Below are 18,711 nucleotides of genomic sequence, written 5' to 3'. Positions count from 1 at the left end.
CAGGTTATCTGAACTATGCCTGTATGAGTGCATTGTGGGCTTCATGGCAACGAGGTGAGCAGCTGCAGGGACTCTGTCCTCCTCCTGCAACTCCAGTCCTCTCTGTAGCAGCATGTTGTGCAAAGCAAAGCAGACCACTACCATGCTTGACACCCTTGCTGGTACATACTGAAGGGCACCCCCAGATATGTACAAGCACTTGAATCAAATCTTCAGCAACTCAACAGCTTGCTCTATGAGCGCCCATGCAATCATATGGCTCCGGTTCTACCTTTCCTCTGCATTATTGGTAGAGCTCCTCACATCCTTAGAGGGTAGCTCTGGTCTCCAAGGTGCTGCCCACTGACTCTGTGGAGGTGTGAAGACCTGTGGGAGATGTGACTGGTGCATTCTGAAGGCATCATGGCAGCTTCCAGGATATATTGCACAGGCACGCATGAAAACCTTCTGGTCGTCACATACTAGCTGAACACGGATGGAGTGGAATCCCTTATGATTGACAAAGACTGCTGGTTGATCTGAGGGTGCCTTGATTGCCATGTGTGCAATCTATGCCTCTCTGGAATGTGGGAATCTAGCTACTGCAACAAATCAGACAGCTCTCTTGTTCTGACTCTTCATCAATAACAAATCTGACATAATTAGCAGCCCAGGCAAATATGGCATTGATCACTTGTGGGCAGCAGATTGTGAAATCCTACAGATGTCACCAACAGATCCCTGGAAGGAGCTGGAGATGAAGAAATTCAAGGCTGTCGTGACCTTGACTACCATTAGCAATGCGTGCCCACCTGGTCCACTTGAAAGTCTTGTTCCAGGAGGCTGCAGATATCAGCAACAACCTGCTGTGAAAAACTGAGCCTCCTGAAGCACTGTTGTTCTGCCATGTTGAGAAAGCTGATCCTCTGCCTGTATATCCTTTAAGCTGGAGCTATGTGCCCATCCCTTCTGTCCTATGAACCAGCATGTGGCTGAGAAAGCAGCTGTTGCTGGTGGTGTTGCTCTGCTACTCCTTCTATTCCTCAGAAAGGTCCAAGATAGAGCTGCATAAACTGCTCTCATTCTGCAATTAAGGATGACAGCAGGAAAGTGCAGATCAAAGTGAGTGAGGTTCAAGATAGCAAAAATTATCTCCAAAATGTTTGAGAGAGCAAAGGCTCTGGGCCCCGACAACATCCCAGCTATGGTAAAGACCTATGCTCCAGAACATTCCACGCTCTTAGCCAAGCTGTTCAGTACAGCTACAACACAGGCATCTACCCAACAATGTGGAAAATTGCCCAGGTATGCCCTGTCCACGAAAAGCAGGATGAATCCAATCTAGCCAATACCCCCCAATGAGCCTACTCTCAATCATCAGCAACGTGTTGGGAGGGGTCAGACAGTGCTATCAAGTGGCACTTACTCAGCAACAACCTGCTCACTGATGCTCAGTTTGGGTTCCGCCAGGATCACTCAGCTCTCAACCTCATTACAGCCTTGGTCCAAATATGGACAAAAGTGCAGAATTCCAGAGGTGAAATGAGAGTGATTGCCCTGGACATCAAGGCAGTATTTGATTGAGTGTGGCAGCAAGGAGTCCTAGCAAAATTGAAGTCAATGAGAATCGGGGGAAAACTCTCCACTGATCATACCTAGCACAAAGGGAGGAGATGATTGTGGTTGTTCGAGGTCAATCAGCGCAGCCCCAGGACATCGCTGCAGGAGTTCCTCAGGGTAGTGCCCTAGGCCCAACCATCTTCAGTTACTTCATCAATGACCTTCCCTCCAACATAAGGTCAGAAGTGGGATGTTCGCTGATGTTTGCACATTTGCAACTCCTCAAATACCGAAGCAGTCCGTCCCCACATGCAGCAAGACCTGCACAACATTCAGGCTTGGACTGATCGAGTAACTCACTTCCTGACTCCCGAAAGCCTATGCACCATCTACAAGGCACAAGTCAGGAGTGTGACTGAATACTCTCCACTTGCCAGAATGAGTGCAGCTCCAACAAGCTTGATACCATCTAAGATAAAGCAGCCAGCTTGATTGCCACCCTATCCACCACCTTTAACATTCAATCCCTCCACCACTGGAGCACGTGGCAGCAGTGGTGTACCATCTGCAAGGTGCAGTGCAGCAATTCACCAAGGCTCCTTCGACAGTACCTTCTAAAACTGAAACCTCTACCATCTAGAAGGAAAGGCAGCAGATGTGTGGGAACATCACTACCTACAATTTTCCCTCCAAGTCACACACCACCTTGACTTGAAATTATATTGCTGTTCCTTCACCGGCACTGGGTCAAAATCCTGGAATTCCCTCCCTAATTGCACTGTGGGTGTACCTACACCAGATGGACTGCAGCTGTTCAAGGTGGCTCACCACCACCTTCGCAAGGGCAATCAGGGATGGGCAATAAATGCTGACTTTACCAGGGACACTCACATCCCAAGAACAAATTTTTTTTAAATTACACTGAAGGGGAAATTTGACACAACCAGAGTCTTCAGAGGTCACTGTAGATTATAGCAGAAAAGACTTAAGAAGTAAAGTTAGAACTTATGCATCCTAATTATTGAATCCTGGTGTGGCTTGTTGCTGGACACAGGAATAACCTTTAAAAATGCTACATTTCACAAGATGCAATATTTCTCTGACTGAAATATAAAGAATGAATTATACATTTTGTATCAATTACCTGGCAACAAGCCCTCATGCAGAGTAGATCTATTCATTTTACAGCAGCTCAAATTTTTATCTCATTTAAAAAATTGATGAAGAAATTACACCTGCAGCACCAAGGGCACAAAGCCCGAGCGCCGATGGGACTGAAGGAGCATGTGCGATATTCAGAAAAGCAGCATCTGTTGTCGAAGGGCATTCTACTCAAGGATATGCATAAAATAAACCTTAGAAGAGCCAACTGCACTTTGACTAGATGAAATGGTGATGCAAGATTTTGCGAAAATTATTTGTTATGCCAAAGGAGGTTGTTCTGAGAACTGGGGAGTAGAATTCCTTTGACCAGCATCATCAGCATGGAGTATTCCAACGTTAGGTTTAGCACCACCAGATGCTGAAATAACCACCATCGACTACCACAATGTGCCTTAGGCACAACCTGGAAGAAGCATCCCCTCCTGTACTTCTGTGAATTGTTTCCATTTCCCAAATAAATTATCCTTACAGCTTCTCTCATTAAGATTAACAATGTGTGTCAAATTGTGACCTGTTTACAATGAGACTGAACTTAGTAGGAAGTGGGTAGAGATTACCTAAACTCATTTCATGTGTTATCTTTACTAGGGACTGAAAAGTTCAACTGCAATCTAAGCTGCAGTCAAACAGATTTTCAGTGTGCTCGACCACTGGACTAGCCTATCCTTCAAGTGGCAAAACCAAGTCAACAGATTGGAAAGAGTGAAACAAAGACCAGTCAGCTCATTTCATTTGTCCCCCTCCCCATCATTTCAGCCTAGCATTAACTGCATTTTTAATTATCTTTTCTCCCCTTAGAAATATTGCCTACTTTCACCTGTCTCTCTCCATGATTTTATCATCTTCTCTAATGATCCTGTCTGGCCTCATGCTTGCATCCTTCATGAATTACACCTCATTCAGAATTATGTTACTCATATCCTTACTCATTAAAGTCCTGCATTGCTATCACTTTCATTCTCGGCAAACTCCAGTAACACCCACTGTCACTCCATATTAATTTCAAAATCTCTGACCTCGCCATCAATACCTCCATGATCTCAGCCCTTCAGGCCCATGTCTTTCTTCAGACTCTTTGCTTCTCTTTGACGCTGGTCTATTCCATATTCCTATCTCCTTTGCTCCATCATTGGTGGCCACACTGGAGGGCCAGCGTCTGGAACTCCCTCCCAAACTTTCTAAATTTTTCTGAAAACTATTTCTCTGTGGATCTAGTTCAACGATTTCTCTCATGACGTCAATCTATTTCCTATGTGTAGAAGTCACAACCACTGGACAAATTAAGTAAAAAAAACTCAGTAATAGATTCATACTGGAGGTATAGAAATGCTCATTTTTTTCTTTGCTAAATGAACTTAATTTTCTGACCAGTTTCAAATAAATCATTTGTACAATTGCCACATTAAAGCTACTCATGTCACAGAAATATCCAATTTGTATCAATTGGTGAAGATATATCTGCTACATCCAGTAAAACTCAAATACTAACTTATTTTGTGTTTCAAATGCCAAAGATGCTTAGAGGTTTGGCATGATTCAATCCTGTTCCGCCATTCTATTCGATCATGACTGACCTGCACCTCAACTCCATTTACCTGTCTTTGATGCATATCCCTTGATAATCATACTAATAGAAATTTGTGAACCTTGGTTTTGAAAATTTCAATTGACCCAGCAACCACAGCCTTTTGGGAGAGATTTCGAGATTTCTGATACCCCTTAGAGTTTAATAATGGTTCCAGATTTCATTCCTGAATGTCCCAACTCCAATTTGAAGATTTCCCCCTTGGTTCCGGATTTCCCCACCAGAGGAAATAGCTTCACCACATCTACCCAATTGTATCCTATCATTTTAAACACCTCAATCAGATCACCCCTCAACCTTCGAAACCTGGGAATATAAGCCAAGTTTATGCAATCTGTCCTTCACTCCTAGCAAACAAATGATGCATACATAACTACCAAAATTTTCCAGAAAAAATGGTTTACTTAAAGAAAATGTTTATCTCGAATGTCACAACAGCTCATGCTTATGACATGTTAATGCATTGTTAATGGAGCACCAGGCTTGATGCTAAACCTAGAAATCTTGGGATTAACATTTTACTTTTGCTATTTTCATTGATGTTAAGATAAACATGGGAAGTGGAAAAATAATCAGTGCCAACTTTACTGTTGAAACCACTACCTACATTCACAAAGATTTTCCCTCACCGTCTACCTACCCCAAACCACTCAACTAAGTAAAATTATATTTCTCTTCCTCCTCCAGGACCTTTTGAATGCTGCCATTAATCCTTCATTTAACATGAATGATAAAACAGCATATTTTAATTAGGGAAGGTTAAACTTTACACAATATTAATAGATGCACAGTATGCAGGGAACACAAAGCATTCTAGTCTAAAGAGAGATGTGAACTTCTTAAGCCCTTGCAAACATAATGAAAATAATTTTTTTTAATACAACTGTACTGCAAAAGATATATTAGAATTAATAGTACTTGCTTGTTCTAGAGAAATATGCATTTGTAATCTTGCATTAGGCATGTTAAATTGTTTCAATACTTTCCTATGGATGTGTTCAGGTGTGCCTTTCTTCTCTCAAATTGCAAGTGTAACATCACTAAATCCTGCAACATGGAGGAACAGGAGTCCTTCATTCCAGTAGGACATTCTAAATATAGTCTGTTCTTTACCAAGTGCCACATCAGCTAATAATGTATTCCACATTTAGAAAAACTCCTCTGTAACCTTAATTTTACAAATGGGTATCTTTTAGTTAAGGACCCTAGATTTGATAGAAAATGAACTTAAGAAATAAGTCACATTGTCTGGTAGAATATTCCAGTATTTGCTACAGAAGTCCAAGCAGTCATCTCAAGATGGTCACTGGCAGAGGCAGTTTGCCCATTTTCCCAGCAGGGTGAATAAATGACACACATTTTTACTTTTTAAAAAGAGAAGATTTCAAAAATTGGATCAAAAAAGCTACATGGACATGCAACTTATGAAGAGGATAATATCTTTGGAATAAAATGCAATTTGGATTTGCTATTTGTCCTTGAGGAGAGCCCTGAAGAATTACACATTTTATTTACTTGTTATTTTTCTAGCTCTACGTAGGATTTAGGTTTAACAATTGGAAGTCCAGTGAGTTGCACTCAGATAAAAATGTATGTATAAAATGTATGCAGAAAATGTATGCAGAAGTTAATTAAAGCTGAGAGAGATAGTTCACCTATCAGAACACTACAATCCAAACAAGAATTTGTGAAAATGCCACAAAAATGATGCCACATCCAGGTTCTTTTTGTTTAAAAAACAGACCTTTGCATGACTCCCTTTATAGGATTCCTCAAGCCACCTCCCAAGTCTTTGGCTAATACAGTTTAGCAGTTAAAATTATCAATAAACAGGAAAACAAAAAAGGATTCTCATCATAGGGCAACTATTATTTAGAGTAGTGTACAATGAGATTCACATTTGAATTACATCACACTGCCAACATAAATGGTTTCTTTAGTGGTATTTTCTTTTTCTTCCCCTTGTCCCGCCACCTCTCTGCCCCGCCACCTCTCTGCCCCACACTGCGGAGTTCTCTGACTCCCAGTCATAACCTGTACATGAATAATAATTCTCAGAAAGGTACTTTAACAGTGTGGTACTAAAGGACCGTTTATTGAACTGTATTAAGGTTAAATCTTCTGAAATTACTACAGACTTTTAATTTACAGCATTGCCCAAAATGCACAGCTGTACTGATCTATTTAGAGAGGGCTATTGGCCAAAATATCCTATTTATATTGATAATCTACTTTAATGCCACAATATAAAACATTAGAATTCTCAATACTTCTATAACTGGTAGGTGATGGGAATGGTTTATTAGTTTGATGTATGATAAATTTCCATCAAATACAGGTACAGAGATTACAAGTCATTTATTTTATGACTTAAATAATTGCTTTCATTTTTTCCCATCATAACAACTAATATTAGAGACCAGATTGATTGTAGTACTCCTAATAAAGGTTAGGTCAGTTTCAATGTGACTGGAACCTGCCTTGGATCCTGAATGCTTCTGTCTTTCTAGATTTTTGACCAAATTCTGTTGCTTCATCCAGTCTCTCCTACAGTTTTGTTTATTTGAACAAGTTAAAACATCTGAAGAGAAGGCTGAAAATCTTTAGCTGAGCAAAGTAAAAAGGAAAGGCACTTTGTGAAGTGTATAACCCCTTCCTCTCAAGCAACTTGAGTGTGGTAGCATACAAATCACAGGGTGAGTGGTTTCTCACAGGGAGGAAAGGAAGATTTGACATGTATGAAGGGGAGGAGAGGATGGGTCACTCCAAGACACCCCTAATTAAAAAATTAAGAGCAGTACTGGTGGAGATCTGCAAACAGAGAAATCTGGGAAATGCAAAGAAATAGAAAGTACTATTGTTAATAACCATACACACCAACCTCCTCTGATGGCCCAGTATGGTACTTCTCCCTTTAGATCAATCTGTAACTTTTCCACACAGAGGGGTCTTTGGTTCAATGCCTAGTATGCACTCAGCCAGCATGTCATTTGGGGTGCTAAAATAAGTCTCAATGCATAACCAGGGTTCTGCTTTCCCCCTGATGGTCACTCAGTGACACTGGGTAAATAGATCAAGGACAGAGAGGATCTGGCTCAGCTGAGATTGTCTCAGTCCGGATTAAATAGCTTGCTGATACTCAGTCTCCAGGCTCGCATAAATAGCCCCTTGGGTAAGGCTCTGGAGGGTTGAAAACCGCAGAGTAATACCTCAGCAAAGGTCAGAACTTGAAGGGGAATAAAAAAGCACGCAGCTGTGTGTTTCCAGAAGGCATCACATTCCAAATAGTTTACTCATCCTTCTAAAAGGTTTTTTTTAAAAAGCAAATTCTAATAAAATTCACTGTACTATAGTGGCTAGTGGTTTCTGCCTCGCTATTCAACAGAGTTAATACTGAAATAACAGCACAATATCATACGTGGTTTCATGAATCATTTAAGTAAAACTGCAGCAAATTTTCTGCAATGCACACATACAGCTCTTACACACAATTCCCGATGAAGGAATACTTAACAGCACACGACTGTGTATATTAAAGCATCAAATCCCATTAACCCTTTACCATACTGCAATTTACCAATGCAGTTTGTTATAAGGAAATTACAGCAAAATTTACTTTAAAAAAATAATCAGGCATAACTGAATTAATTATCTTGCAATATTCTCATCTTCCAAAGTGCAGCAAGAAAGTTGCAGTACCTCCCAGAAACTGTCAGTCGTTTCCTCTAATCCACTGGATTCGTCGTATGAGCCTGACATCTTCTACACGACAGCAAGACCTTGAAATATCTGCACGGTTACTGAGCTTCAAATCTTCATGCACTGCAGAGAGAAGAAAATGGCCCAAGCATTACAGAAAGCCTCATGCATACAACTAAAAGGTCACTGCGAACCTTCACAGCTCAATACCTTCAACCCTTGTAGCTACCAGACATACAGTCTCAAGAACACTGCATCAACAGAACTGGGCTGGAATAGAAAATAAATGTCAAACTGAAAAACGTATGTTTTTTCAAAAAAACAAGCGAACCTCATCTCACAGAAATCCCCTCGAAGGTTTTGTTAATGGCTAAACCATAATTCCCACTTGGCCTATTCCGATGAGTTTGTGCGATAAAGGCTGTGAATTAGAGCAGAGGATTAATCTCTGCCCGGGCATTAGTTGAGCTACATCCCTCAGAGGACATGTGACAGCCTGCACACAGTTTGGCTACACAGGTTCACGGGCCCCAGTAGCAGAAGAATTTCAACTATACAGGTTCAGGGCAACAGCATTCGGGGCAGTTTAGTGTACATAATGTAGCCACAGGGATTCCAGTGACATAACTCCGCGAACAGCTGAAGGGATTTATTTTTTCCTTGAAATCACAGGTTAGCAGACCCAGTTTGCGAGCCTCAAGACAGGCTCAACGTGCAATGTTTTATAGTGCTGCGAGATTTCTACTGCATTAGATTTTAGTGAAAACACAATCTAGATTTCTAGTTAAAAATTCAACACTTTAAAAGGTGATAATGCAATGGCAATTGTATACAATTGGATAAAATAAGTGTAAATTAATTAAAACAAAGGCAAGGATAAAATGAGCATCAAATTTCCAACAGGCTATGTCAATCAAATACAATGCTTATTTTAGAACTGGACGGTGATCTATAGGTTGTCTAAGTTAATAAATCCTTAGACCATACAAATTCACTATGCTCGATGAAAGACAGATATTTAAGCCTTTGTACGGAGCCTGATTACATTTCTCAAACATCTTCACATTTAGTGGATTGTTTTGAAGTGTAATGATTATTCTGTTAGCAAACATAGTGGCGCTATTGTGCAGAGCAAGACCCCACAAACAGCAGTGAGATGAACGGCCAGACTATGTATCTCAGTTGGTGCTGCTTATGGATTGGAGAATTTCCTGTTTTTTTAAATATTGAGATTTATGCCGAAAGTTAACAGAAAATATTTAATTTTGAAGCTACACAAATATTTTCACCTTCGCTTCTCCTCCATTTCTTTCCCCACACTCCCAACCCCCGGACAAACATTTAGACCTCTACATCTCTTCCTGTCACCAAGCTTTGTATTTTTAAAAGCGAGTTGGTGTGGACATAGCTACAACCATCTTCATTCAATTTCATGATCTCCCAACAGGAGGCACATTGCTGAAGGAGGCACCAGCCCGGCCAGTTCCTGGAACGCCCACATATATGAGGCACAGGGGCTGAATTTTTGTGGAGATCCGGAGGTGGGACTGGAGGCGGGCTTTTGGCAGTTTCCTGCTACCGGACGGCATGCCAATCTGCCACCATGGTCCCACCTCCGGGCTATTTTGAGGGAGGCTGTATTGTGTGGGTGAAGGCTATCTCCCACCAGCGGAGGGAAGCCAATTAGACCCAATGAGGGCACTGATCAGAAGCCGTCTGGATGCGGGCGCTCAACTGAGGCCAAGGCTCAGCTGATGAATGGAGGCAGCCTCCAGGCAGCAGAGCGGGAGGCCATCAATGCCTCAATCAATTTAAGCCCTCCCTCGATCCCGGAGCCGCAATTGCCAGAGGGCCACAAATGTGGCCACAGGCCATCCTGTGCAGGAATTCTCCTCCACATTGATAGTCACCACTTTTTATTTTTAAACTTTGAAAATTCTTCAGAAGGCGCCTCCAGCTTGAGATGTCCTCCCGTTCTCCAACCTACATCGGCAGCGGCCATCTCGGAAGACGGGGCTGCCAAACTTTCAGTGCTGTGCGGCCTGTTATTGGCCCTCCAGCCTCAGGAGCCTGCCCGCTGTCCTTAATTGGATGGGGATCTTAGAGGCAGACACTTAATTGGCCACTTCCTCTAAAATCTCCCTCTGGGCTCCGCCGTTGGTATTTCTGTGTTCTCGACCCACATTTCATCCCAACGGCGCAATTGGCACCGGGAACAAAAATCCTGCCCAGAGTGAGAGATTAGCTACATGGTGGGGAATAGGCTGGTGGACAGGGAGGCATGATTGCTGCAGTGAAAGATTTACTTTAGCTTATAGTGCCTGGTCTGTAGCGTTATTAAAATAAAGACTTGGAAAAGGCATCAAAACAAAGCAAACTCCAAAGGAAAGAAGGGCAACCATGGAAAGTTACAGAACCCAGTGTTAAGATTTAGTGGTGAGTGTACTTCCCTCCTTGGAAAAATATTTAGTTCCTGCAATATTTGAACTACTTACATAAATACTGTACTGTGCACAATGAAGGAGCAGGAAAGTTACAGAATTCAGCTACAAGGTACTGGTGCATGATCAAAAAGTGGCATTTTAGCTCACTTTGTAAATATTAAATGGAGATCACATTTGGAAATAAATTTAACACATTTTACTGAGGACACCATACTTCACATTTGAGATAAAATGGAGATTTCTTTACTTCCAAGGTAAAAGACAGTAATTTGAATACTCTAATTCAGTGATTACTTATTTAACTGAATTGTCACATTTGCATAAAACTTTTTATATGAAATTTGGCCTTGAAGCAAATGTCTTCCTATTTCTATAAAAGGGCTATATTGTCAATCTGATTTTTTCCCCCACTGCAGCATACTTGACATTAAACCAACTTTAGCCCGCCCTGCAAGACTTAATTTTATCACTTTATAAACAAGGGCGCTCATTCTCTTAACAATGCAGTTATCATTGTGATTAATAGTGTTGAATGAGACCAAACAGTTACAATGGGCTGAATTTTCAGGCTCTGCCAAGGCGGATGGGGCCAGAAAATTATGAGGAAGGCCTTGGATTGGCCTTTCAGCTTCGAGCCTACCCGCCCCCTTAATTGGACAGGGAACCTACCTCCATGCCAATTAAGGGAGTGCCCCAGTCAAAGTTCCAACCAGTGACTAACTGCTTTCCCCCAGGGGGCAGGTTCAGGACCCAGAAACAGTCCCACCCTCTGTATCCCACCCCCAAAGCAAAAATTCAGCCTTATCAATTATTTTTACACTATTGGTCCACCATGTTTTAAGTCTTATACTAGCCACGAAAAACCCAGGTCACAATAACGCATATAGGGAGCAAAATATTCCTAGATATGGGTAGCAGAGTGCTTTGGATTTGTGTTTGAAATTTTCTATATGGTGCATTACTATCCTAACCTGTGGCCCCCTGGAAGTCCCAGAGGAGAAGTATGCATTTCCTAACAGAGATAAGAGATCCCCTGTAATAACCCCAGGTCATTCTCGCTTACCTGCCAACAGCTAGCTACAGAGTACTGTGAAATGCTCAATAGCATGTTGCAATCACCCTCTTGGAAGGGATAGATGCACGGCATAAAGAGATTCAAGTTATGAGAAAGGAAAATACTACTAAAAGGAAGTAAGTTTCATCTTAAAATAAATCTAAGATGCAACTGTGATTAATTCTGTTTATCTAACCTGGATGCACATTACACCCAATAGCAACAAAATAGAAAAATATAATTCAAGCAATTACTGTTCTAACTGAAAAGATCAACATGATTTCCTGGCAGAACTCCTGCAAGATATTTTCAGCTCACATTAATATCTTCTGAAGTAACAGCAGCCAACAAAAGGCACTGATTTTTACAGACAAGACAGTCAGAGACAGAATCAATTCCTTAAAATCAGATGAATGAGTCAAGAACTAGTATTGATTGGATGCTAACTGTAGGGGTTCACATAGGTCAGACCAACAAGGGGAAAGCAAGACATTCCCAGCTAAGTATTAAACATATAGAGCATTTCATTAAAAAAAATGAAAAATATACCTATCACCTATAGACAAATGTGGAGAGAATGATTGTGTTAAAGTCTATGTCTATGGATGTGAGATGTACACCTAAACATGACTGCATTGTGCACATAAGTTTGATAGGAGAGCCAGCTTTGCTGTCACAGTCGCATTGATTGAAGATTGTGTGGATCAATTGCACCATGGACGCCATTTCGGATTTAAATTTGGTTACAAAATTCTCACTGACCTAATCAATCTGAAGGTCATTGACCTGAAATGTTAACCCTGTTTCTCCCTCCACAGTAGCTGCCAGATCTGCTGAGTATCTGCAGCATTTTCTGTTTTTATTTCAGATTTCCAACATCTGCAGTATTTTACTTTTGTCTGTACAGCAGTCAGTTCTGAACGAATGGGATTAAGTGCAATTTTTTATTGCTGTACATTTGTGTGTCTCAATGGATTTCCTGATAAACAATCAGAATTCAATTTCAATTCAGAATGTCATTTTAAGAGGGAGTTGGACAAACATCTGGTCAGTAAACTGAAGAATATAGGTAATGAGGTGTATTGTGGTTGAACTCTGCAATCAGCTAGATGGACCAAAGTGGTCTTTTCTGGTCCTGTATATTTCTATGTTCCACCATGCATGTGTCTCCTTCCAAACACATTCACCCAATTGCTCTCCTTTGTTAGTTGTTCTACATGCATCATCTTCTAGCTCAAAAGTGGGCCATAGTAATTACGAAACTTAAGTTCCAGATGTGAGCCGCATGGAAGATGGCAGGATCCCCAAAGACACATTGTACAGCGAGCTCGCCACTGGTATCAGACCCACCGGCCGTCCATGTCTCCGTTATAAAGACGTCTGCAAACGCGACATGAAATCGTGTGACATTGATCACAAGTCGTGGGAGTCAGTTGCCAGCATTCGCCAGAGCTGGCGGGCAGCCATAAAGACAGGGCTAAATTGTGGCGAGTCGAAGAGACTTAGTAGTTGGCAGGAAAAAAGACAGAGGCGCAAGGGGAGAGCCAACTGTGCAACAGCCCCAACAAACAAATTTCTCTGCAGCACCTGTGGAAGAGCCTGTTACTCCAGAATTGGCCTTTATAGCCACTCCAGGCGCTGCTTCACAAACCACTGACCACCTCCAGGCGCGTATCCATTGTCTCTCGAGATAAGGAGGCCCAAAAGAAAGAAAGAAGTTCCAGCAAGCAGGACAGGCCACCTTCCTTTCTTCTGTCCTAATCCAAAGCATAACCAACAGAGAAAAAGAAAATAAAAGCTGGAGTTTAAAAAGAGATTATATTAACAGACTCTTTGTCACCAGATCTGCCCGCTTTAAGATGCCAAAGTCAGACCCTTCACCCTGTGGAAAGACGCACACAAGTGTCAAGTTTCTCTTCTCCCAGATGGATGGGCCACTAGGTTAGTGGAAACAGAACATCTTACAATTGGGCTGAAGAGCATATCTCCAGGGACACTGAACAAGCAACAGAATCAAGGGTTGAAAAGCCTGCGGCACAGTGGTTAGCACCGCAGCCTCACAGCTCCAGTGACCCGGGTTCAGTTCTGGGTACTGCCCGTGCGGAGTTTGCAAGTTCTCCCTGTGACCGCATGGGTTTCCGCTGGGTGCTCTGGTTTCCTCCCACAGCCAAAGACTTGCAGGTTGATAGGTAAATTGGCCATTGTAAATTGCCCCTAGTGTAGGTAGGTGGTAAGAGAATGGTGGGGATGTGGTAGGGAATATGGGATTAATGTAGGATTAGCATAAATGGGTGGTTGTTGGTTGGCAGAGACTCGGTGTGCCGAAGGGCCTGTTTCAGTGCTGTATCTCTCTATGACTCTATGACCATATTCCCATGGCATTAACTGAACAGCAATGCTGTCAACCACATTCACTTGCATTCAAATAGTTCAGCAAATTTCCTAATGTTGACAGCTCTGCAAATACATTTAAAAACTTGTAACATTCAGGAAAAATACATACAAATCATAAGTCATTTCATAGTTGCAAAGCAAGGAATTCTTGCATTCTTACCATAAATGATAAGGGACAGGCAGGTTAATTGTAATGGTGGCCATTCGTAAAAGGATTTGTGTAAAAACACTGTAGTAAGGGACAACCATGCATCACCACAACCCTAAAACTGATAGATTTGCTGTATGGTTTAAATAAAACATGGTCAATTACTAACTGTGTGTTAAGGCAGTGATTCTCAAACTTTGTTTCAAGGACCCCTTTTAAATGGATTAATAATCACAGACCCCTTGTCAAGCAAACCCCCCACCTGCCAAGACTAAAGCACACATTATTTCGCCACATGAACATTAAAATGTAAAATTGCAAGCCCCGACTGGAAGGACATTTGCATAGTATCAGACAATGTTGAAACAATGGGGACCCAGCAGTTACTTCCCCAATACACAGAAGTGGTCAAACCAGTTTTAGTCATAAGACTAGCTGGCTGAAGGTTCTGAATTTGAACTCCCAACAAAGGGATTGAGACAGAGAACGCAGTGTGCGCATAGACTGAGAACATCTCCTCTCCTGCCTGCTCATCTCAGGGAATGAAACCATTGAAGACACGTAAAGTCAGAGAGAGAAAAGGTTTCCTACGTGAGCAAAGTTGTAAGCAGACTACTGGGCCCCAACGAAACGCAAGACCATATCTTCAATCAAGGACTACAGCGAGCTCAAGAAACAGTAGCAAGATATTGCCTCAACTGTTCTACTTATCTTTTCCTCTGCTCTTTTCTGTCCCTATCTGCATGTTTATATCGCGTGTGCATGCTAGTGTGGGGGCGTCATATATCCGTAGGCGTGAACTGTATTAGAGTTTAAGTTTAAGGTTTAATAAATTTCATCTTTAAACCAAAAAAAGCTTGTTTGTGCTCATTCCTTTGCCTTATAATTGGAAAGTTGTGAACAAGGATTCACAAAAGGGGAGCTCAAAACAGTGTGTTTAAAATTAAACCCTGTTACAATAAGACCAGGTAAAGACAGCACAAGACCCCTAGACACATTGCTCACCTGGTCGTAACACCCCTCATCTAAATTGTAATACTACATAATACTCATAACAGGAAAGTGCATGAAAGAGTGCTTTAATAATGCTTTTAAGAAAACAGGTAACTATTTAGAGTAGCAATTTGAAGATAATTTCACTGATATAGATAGTGATGAGACTGATGAGACAAACCAGACCAACCAGAAATAAAAGGTAAGTGTGACTCCACTAGTGTGGTGTAATACTAGTGCAGGCCAACTGCACTGCTTTTAGTATGGTTAAAAGATTGCCTGTTAAAGGCATATATACTCAAATCAGTGCACAGATCACATTCAATTCAAACAGCTTTTGGTCAAATCAGTATTAACAGCAGTCACACCATACCAAAATGTTTAACAGGCTCAAAGCTGATTATATTAATTTTTTAAAAACCTCCCATAAACAGACAAGTTTCCTTCTCTCCAATTCTATCAGAGTACTCACATGATCATGACATTGCTGAGAATATTTTACCGGCCTGTGCAAACCCAGACCAGTATCTCAGTGTTACTTAATCATTCAAGGAATTTACATTATTGCAACACGGTGGAAGATTTAAGAAAGTGAAACTGACAGCATTTGCAAAATTACAAGAATCAAACCAACAAGTCAGTAATATAAGCAGAAAATCCAAGAAAAACTCAGGCCAGCCAGCATTATAATAAAACTTGCTCACTGCCTGAGTTCAAATTGAATGCACCCTGCTAATGCAAGAGTAGTAGGCCTCTTCCTTCCTTCCTGTCGAAAGTAAACGCGAGACTCAATGGAAGCTATGGCGGCTGAGGCACCCATCATTGCTAAGGCGGCCGAATATTCAGGAGTGCACATCTTGTCAGCCACCTGTGTGGGATAACATTAACTACCATTAATTTATACAAAGCAGGTGGGCTTTTATTTCTTTCCTTTTCCTCCTTTGTGTTTTTCTGTCTCTCTTGGCCGCTAGAGATTATTTTGTTGACTCCCTGTAAAGTGTCTATCGGATACCCCCCCACTTGGGGGTCCACGGACTCCAGTTTGAGAACCAATGTGTTAGGGATTGGAAGATGCAATGAGTTGACTCACCATCGCTTTCATCTCTGGGACCAGTGTTCAAACCCAGCCCAGGTTGCTAGAACAACACTTTACTCATTATCCGTATGGATGTAAAATTAATTTGGATAGTTTTAACACAGTTAGAGTCCACAGCACAAATACTGCTGTCAGAAACTCTGCAAAGAGCACTGCGATGGGTACCAGAGGGGAATAAAATCATAGTTTCTTTTAAGGATGGGGTTAAGACATTACATTACACGTTCAATTGGTGTGTTTTGACAAGATGCCAGACAAAAGGTTAATACGCAAGAGAAGGGGCTCATGGAGTTGGGGGGGTGGTGGTAATATATATTAGCATGGATAGAGGATTGGTTAATGGACAGGAAGCAAAGAGTAGGGATAAAAGGGGCATTTTGAAGTTGGGAGGCTGTAACTAATGGAGTGCTACAAGGATCAGTGCTGGGGCCTAGACTATTTACAATCTATATTAATGACAAACAAAAAGACAAAGTAATGTATCTAAGTTTGCTGATTATACCAATTTAGGCAGGAATGTAAGCTGTGAAGAGGGCACAAGACGACTGCAAAGAGATATAGATAGGCTGAGTGGGCAACAAGGTGGCAGATGAAGTATAGTGTGGGGAAGTATGGCAGGGAAAATAGAAAAGCAAAATATTTTTTAAAAGGCATGAAACTGCTAAATGTTGATGTTCAGAGGGACTTCAGTGAACCCATACAAAGAACATAGAAAATTAGCAAGCAATTATGAAGGCAAATGGCATGCTGCCTTTACTGCAAAGGGACTGGAGTACAAGAATAAGGAAGTCTTGCCACAGTTGTACAGAGTTTTGGTGAGACCACACTTGGATGTACTCTGTGTAGTTTCGGTCTCCATATTTAAGGAAGGATATACGTACCTTGGAGGCAGTACAGCAAAGGTTCACAAGATTGGTTCCTAGATGAGAGAGTTGTCCTATGAAGAAAGGCTGAGTAAACTGGGCTTATACACTCTGGAGTTAAGAATGAGAGGTGATCTCATTGAAACATACAAGATTCTGAATGGGTTTGACCGGGTAGACACAGAGGCTGTTTCAACTGGCTGGGAAATCGAGAACACGTGAGCGTAGTCTCAGGATAAGGGGTTGATCATTTAGGACTGAGATTAGGGGAATTTTTTTCACTAAATGGTTATGAATCTTTGGAATTCTCTACCCAAAAAGGTTGTGGATGTTCCACTGAATATTTCTAAGGCTGAGATAGATAGATTTTTTGGTCTCTCAGGGAATCAAGGGATATGGGGAGCAGGTGGTAAAGTGGAGATGAAGCCGAAGATCAGTCATGATCGTACTGAATGGCAGAGCAGGCTCAAGCGGCTGTAAGGTCTACTCCTGCTCCTATTTCTTTATGTTCAGTCTTAATACTGAACATCCGAAATGGTAAGGTGCCATTTTGTAGAACCAAAATCTCTTGCCTTGATAAACACAAGAAAAATTTGTCAAGATCCAATTTTATTTATTTATTTTATTTAGAGATACAGCACTGAAACAGGCCCATTGGCCCACCGTCCCTAAAAGGAAAAATAATGATATATTTGAAGCTTCATCAGGTGGCTAGCTTTTACATGAGTGAAATGATTTTCTAATGTGTGTATATAATGGATTACAGAATAATACATTAGTAAGTTAGTACCCATGGGTTACGTTGAGCTATTTAAAATTGTCAAAAATATTAAATAAACAGGCAACACTGAAATATTGAGAAATTGTCTTTGCATCTCTATGCATGCTGGCATTGACAATAGGCCACAATTGTCTTTTTTATAAAAGTTGTTTAAGCTAGATAATTTCACTATTCTTTTCTCACAATAAAAGACACATGAACCCCAAAAAACTCTCAAACCAAGTTACATCAGTAACCTCAATTCACTTAAAAACTGCTAAATATAACAGTTAAGTAATTCTCCTCCCCTCTTTCCAACAGTAGCGCATGGAGAACATTAATTTGTGAAAAGTGGAAACCAATGTTGCTGAAACCCAGCATTTTCCAAGTAGTAAAATGTAAAGATATTTTATCTTACTTAATTTATAAAGCAGTAATGTTGCAATGAAGCTTTGTGCTATCCTTTCAAGAGATAGTTGGCACTTCACATTTTAATGAAGTCTTTTCCAGTTCTAAAGCTTTGGAAATGGCAAAGGGGAAAGGAGGCCCAAGATCTAAAAAAAAAAGTTGCACAAAGTAAAACACAACTGCTATTGTTTGAACAGCATTTAAGGGTTAGAAACCATCCAGCTTATTTGGCCTGTTCATACATGTTAGAGACAGATCAACTCATTAAGGGTGCATATACATTACAACTGTAAAGTCAGTGAAAAGGTCTGGTGTCAAGGTCCAACGTGACACCAAAACAAAGGAGAAAAATTTTCTGGAGCAAGTAGTGTAATTTTGTTTTGGAGCCAGTTCAGGCCTTGACATGTGATTTACATGGGTTTAGTATTGATGCAAAGGCAAAAAATCACTGCTTTAGTGCTAAACTTATAATGTGAATGCACTGTATTCAATGCATTGTGTAGTGCATTCTATTGTAAAAGAAACAAGGTTCTCTCAAATGCAGCAGTATGGGGGATGGGAAGA

General features: G+C 41.1%; 1 protein-coding gene across 7 annotated transcripts in view; it reads right to left on the bottom strand.

Moving 5' to 3' along the window:
• Positions 1–18,711, bottom strand: part of pacsin1b (protein kinase C and casein kinase substrate in neurons 1b) — a 447,488-nt gene that overhangs the window by 138,497 nt on the left and 290,280 nt on the right. For 4 of the 7 annotated variants that reach the window (XM_068057059.1, XM_068057058.1, XM_068057060.1 and 1 more), the window contains one exon: positions 7,988–8,110. In XM_068057059.1, the coding sequence (XP_067913160.1) occupies positions 7,988–8,047 (60 nt within the window). In that variant the 5' untranslated portion in view covers positions 8,048–8,110. Of the gene's footprint in view, positions 1–7,987; positions 8,111–8,197; positions 8,253–8,318; positions 8,473–18,711 lie in introns of those variants that run through there. The other 3 variants (XM_068057057.1, XM_068057063.1, XM_068057061.1) reach the window with 2 other exon arrangements.

The sequence above is a fragment of the Heterodontus francisci genome, chromosome 25 (genome assembly GCF_036365525.1).
Source record: "Heterodontus francisci isolate sHetFra1 chromosome 25, sHetFra1.hap1, whole genome shotgun sequence".
NCBI classification, from domain to species: Eukaryota; Metazoa; Chordata; class Chondrichthyes; order Heterodontiformes; family Heterodontidae; genus Heterodontus; species Heterodontus francisci.
The sequence above is the reverse complement of the archived record's forward strand: the minus strand, read 5'-3'. Positions and strand labels throughout refer to the sequence as shown.